The following is a 2,889-nucleotide window of genomic DNA, read 5'->3' as shown; positions in this document are numbered from 1 at the left end:
CATACGTGGTCAGAAGCAGAACCATACAAATTTTACCTTTTCTTTTCTCATCTTTAGCCGTCGGAAGTCAAAGGCCACGCCAAGTACAGACGGCCCATGACGACTGTCTAGCGGGATTTTTGAAGCATAGCGTAGCAAATTGACGGGCAGGAGTCGTAAACATTAGATTTGTAACTGTTATTTGCCGCCCAAAAAAGATCAAAAGCAGAGTGGATGTTAACGGGTAGACGCCCGGGGGAAGAGAGAGAGAGAGAGAGAGAGAGAGAGAGAGAGAGAGAGAGAGAGTTACTAAAATTGTTGTCGAGTGTGTGGCCGCCTATCAGCCTCTGCTTCCTTATCTCCTCCATCCCTCATTTTGTTCTTCCTTCCACCTTTTGTTCTCTTACCTTCGTCAAGATATCCCCCCTTCTCTGGTCTCTGCAGTACTCCACCACAAGTCGATTTGCAGTAGATGAGGGGAGGGAAACTAAAAAGTCTCACATTTTGTACCTTTGGATGGAAAATACAAGAGAAATAGGAAGAAGAGAATCGCCTCTTGCGAGTCCCGACTCCTGATCGACGCGGTGGCCTTCTTTTCCTACCTTTTAGTTCGTGTTCTTTTCATCTCTCATCCTTCTCTCTTTTCTTGTAGGCGTGGTTCATAGTTGCAAAGAGTGGTTTTGCCATTTCAATTTTAGTTTATCTTCCTTTTTCGCCCGCTCTTTCGTCAATTGACCCCTTCTCAGTTCACTTGCACATGGACACGAGAAGATGCTATCCATCCTTGTGTAGTTTCCCATTAAGAATAGTTCGAGACGTGGATAATTTAACGGAGTATCCGTAATAATAACAGTTTATCAAATGATAAATAATAATGATAATAATAGTAGATCGGGTTTAATTCGTTGTGGGACGTAGGCGCAAAATGAGTGCAGCGCAACCCTGGTGCCAATGTCAACTTCTTCACAAGGGAGAAGAGGTTGCGCCCGTGGACAAAGACTTTGGTAAGTGGGTTAAAATATAATCAAGGATGTTGTCGACGACGACGGAAGCACCGGCAACGGGAGCGGGAGGAGGAGCAGGAGTCGGAGGGGAAACAGAATCGACGTGGACGTCGTCGTCAGCTGGGTGGCCATCGGAACTGAAGGTGCCGGAGGTCCTGCTGTCGGAGGCCTTAAAGAAGTTGCACGCGTCCATAGAAGAGGAATGGGACGTGGTGGAGCGCACCGCATGCCAGACGGCGGCCAGCAGAGCACTGTGGAAGCACGTGATCCACGACCCTTTGGCGGAGATCCTGGCGGGGGAGAAGCACCTGAGAAGCCTGCACAGCAAGATGATCGCGGACAGGCTCAACAACGCCCGGGAGGTCTCCGGGGTATTGCTGGCCGTTCGCACCCTCTGGTTCGATTCCAAGCTCGAAGCTGCAATCGCTTCTCTCAGAGAATCCAATGAAGCTGAGACACAGGTGGTTCTGCTCGGAGCAGGTCGGTACCTTTTTCTTTCGATTTCTTTTATACACCAACCTAATTTGTTTGCTGTCGAATCCTCTTCGATTGGACGAATATTTAAAAAAAATCCCTCTCGAACGAAACCCTTTTTCCTATTCTTGTTCATATCTAGCCAACCCCTTTATTTCTTTTCTTTCTAAGTTAATTTTTTGTTGCTCCGCCTGCCCATCCATATGTTAATCAACCATTCGGTTGATGGTTTAATTGCTTGGCTGGATGATGATGATGACGACGACGATTGCAGGGATGGACGCCAGGGCCTACCGCATGAAGTGTTTGAAGGAAAGCAGTGTCTTCGAAGTGGACTCCCAAAAGCTTGTGCAGATGAAGGCAGCGATACTGCAGGCAGCGAGCGCCGAGCAGGAGTTGCCTGTAGGCCTAGAAGCCAAACGCCTGATCAGGGTGGCTGCGGATATCAGAGAGAGAGATTGGTTCCAGAAGTTGCAAAAGCACGGGTATGCACCGGACAGGAGCACTGTGTGGATCCTCGAAGGCATCCTCTACTATCTCCACGATTCCCATGCCATGCACGTCCTCCGATCCATCGCCGCCAACTGCAGCATCACCCACACCATCCTCCTGGCAGACTTCATGAACCAGTTCTCCACCTCCCTCTCCCACTCCGCCTTCCACTTCTACAGCGACTGGCCCGAGCAACTCCTTCCTTCCCTAGGCTTCTCCGCCGTGTCACTCTCCCAGATCGGCGACCCTGATGCGGACTTCGGCCTTATGAGCGATTCCTCCAACCTGTTCAACCGGCTCAGACGCTTACCGAGAACGGTGCAGACGAACCCGGATGATGGCACGCCTTGTCGTCGCCTATACTTGGTCCAAGCCTCGGGCTCGCCCAGCGCGCCGAGCTCACGCCAATCATCATCAATTCTTCATCACGATGAGTCATGATCTCTCTCTCTCCCCGGGCATCGCCATCCAATCAAACCCAATCCATTTATGGTACAGAATCATAAAGACGCGTGTACCGTTTATATTTCAGGTAGCTGATTGGTAGGTGTAACTATTGGTCACCCATTGTTACTATTATATTTGCATTTTCTGTGTACGCACCAAGGTATCTGATCATTGCAACCATTTCTTTTTCCTTTTTTCTTGTGTACTGCTTGTCCTTTCTCTGTCATGTAGGCAAGGAAATATCGACTTTACTACCACTACCCTAAAAGGCTTAGCGGCAAAAATAAGAAAATTGTAGTGCGCCAGGTCTCAAGGATTTTGTGCAGTTGGGCCCAATTCCAATTCATCTGTTGGGGGAGCTGGTGATCCCATTCAGCTCGCCCACTCTCAGGTATGAGTTGGGTCATACCAAAGTGGCTCGAGTCGCCTTCCTACCCCAAGCCTCTGATTTGGACTCGTTCGGCTTAATCATCTAATCGCTCAAAGTGGGGAA

General features: G+C 49.3%; 1 protein-coding gene across 1 annotated transcript; it reads left to right on the top strand.

Moving 5' to 3' along the window:
• Positions 1–377: 377 nt before the first annotated feature.
• Positions 378–2,590, top strand: LOC149838988 (Leucine carboxyl methyltransferase). The gene is made up of 2 exons (XM_090006917.1): positions 378–1,463; positions 1,732–2,590. Exons 1-2 carry the CDS (start codon positions 1,010–1,012, stop codon positions 2,388–2,390), a joined length of 1,113 nt encoding a protein of 370 aa, XP_089863043.1. The 5' UTR covers positions 378–1,009; the 3' UTR covers positions 2,391–2,590.
• Positions 2,591–2,889: the final 299 nt, after the last annotated feature.

This window comes from Nuphar pumila, chromosome 5 (genome assembly GCF_984573655.1).
Source record: "Nuphar pumila chromosome 5, dmNupPumi1.hap1.1, whole genome shotgun sequence".
Taxonomy (NCBI): domain Eukaryota; kingdom Viridiplantae; phylum Streptophyta; class Magnoliopsida; order Nymphaeales; family Nymphaeaceae; genus Nuphar; species Nuphar pumila.
The sequence above is the reverse complement of the archived record's forward strand: the minus strand, read 5'-3'. Positions and strand labels throughout refer to the sequence as shown.

Coding starts and splice junctions, on each gene's coding strand:
- LOC149838988 (XM_090006917.1), top strand. CDS start 1,010: ATGTTGTCGACGACGACGGAAGCACCGGCAACGGGAGCGGGAGGAGGA. Junction 1,464..1,731: donor GGTGGTTCTGCTCGGAGCAG/GTCGGTACCTTT, acceptor CGACGATTGCAG/GGATGGACGCCAGGGCCTAC.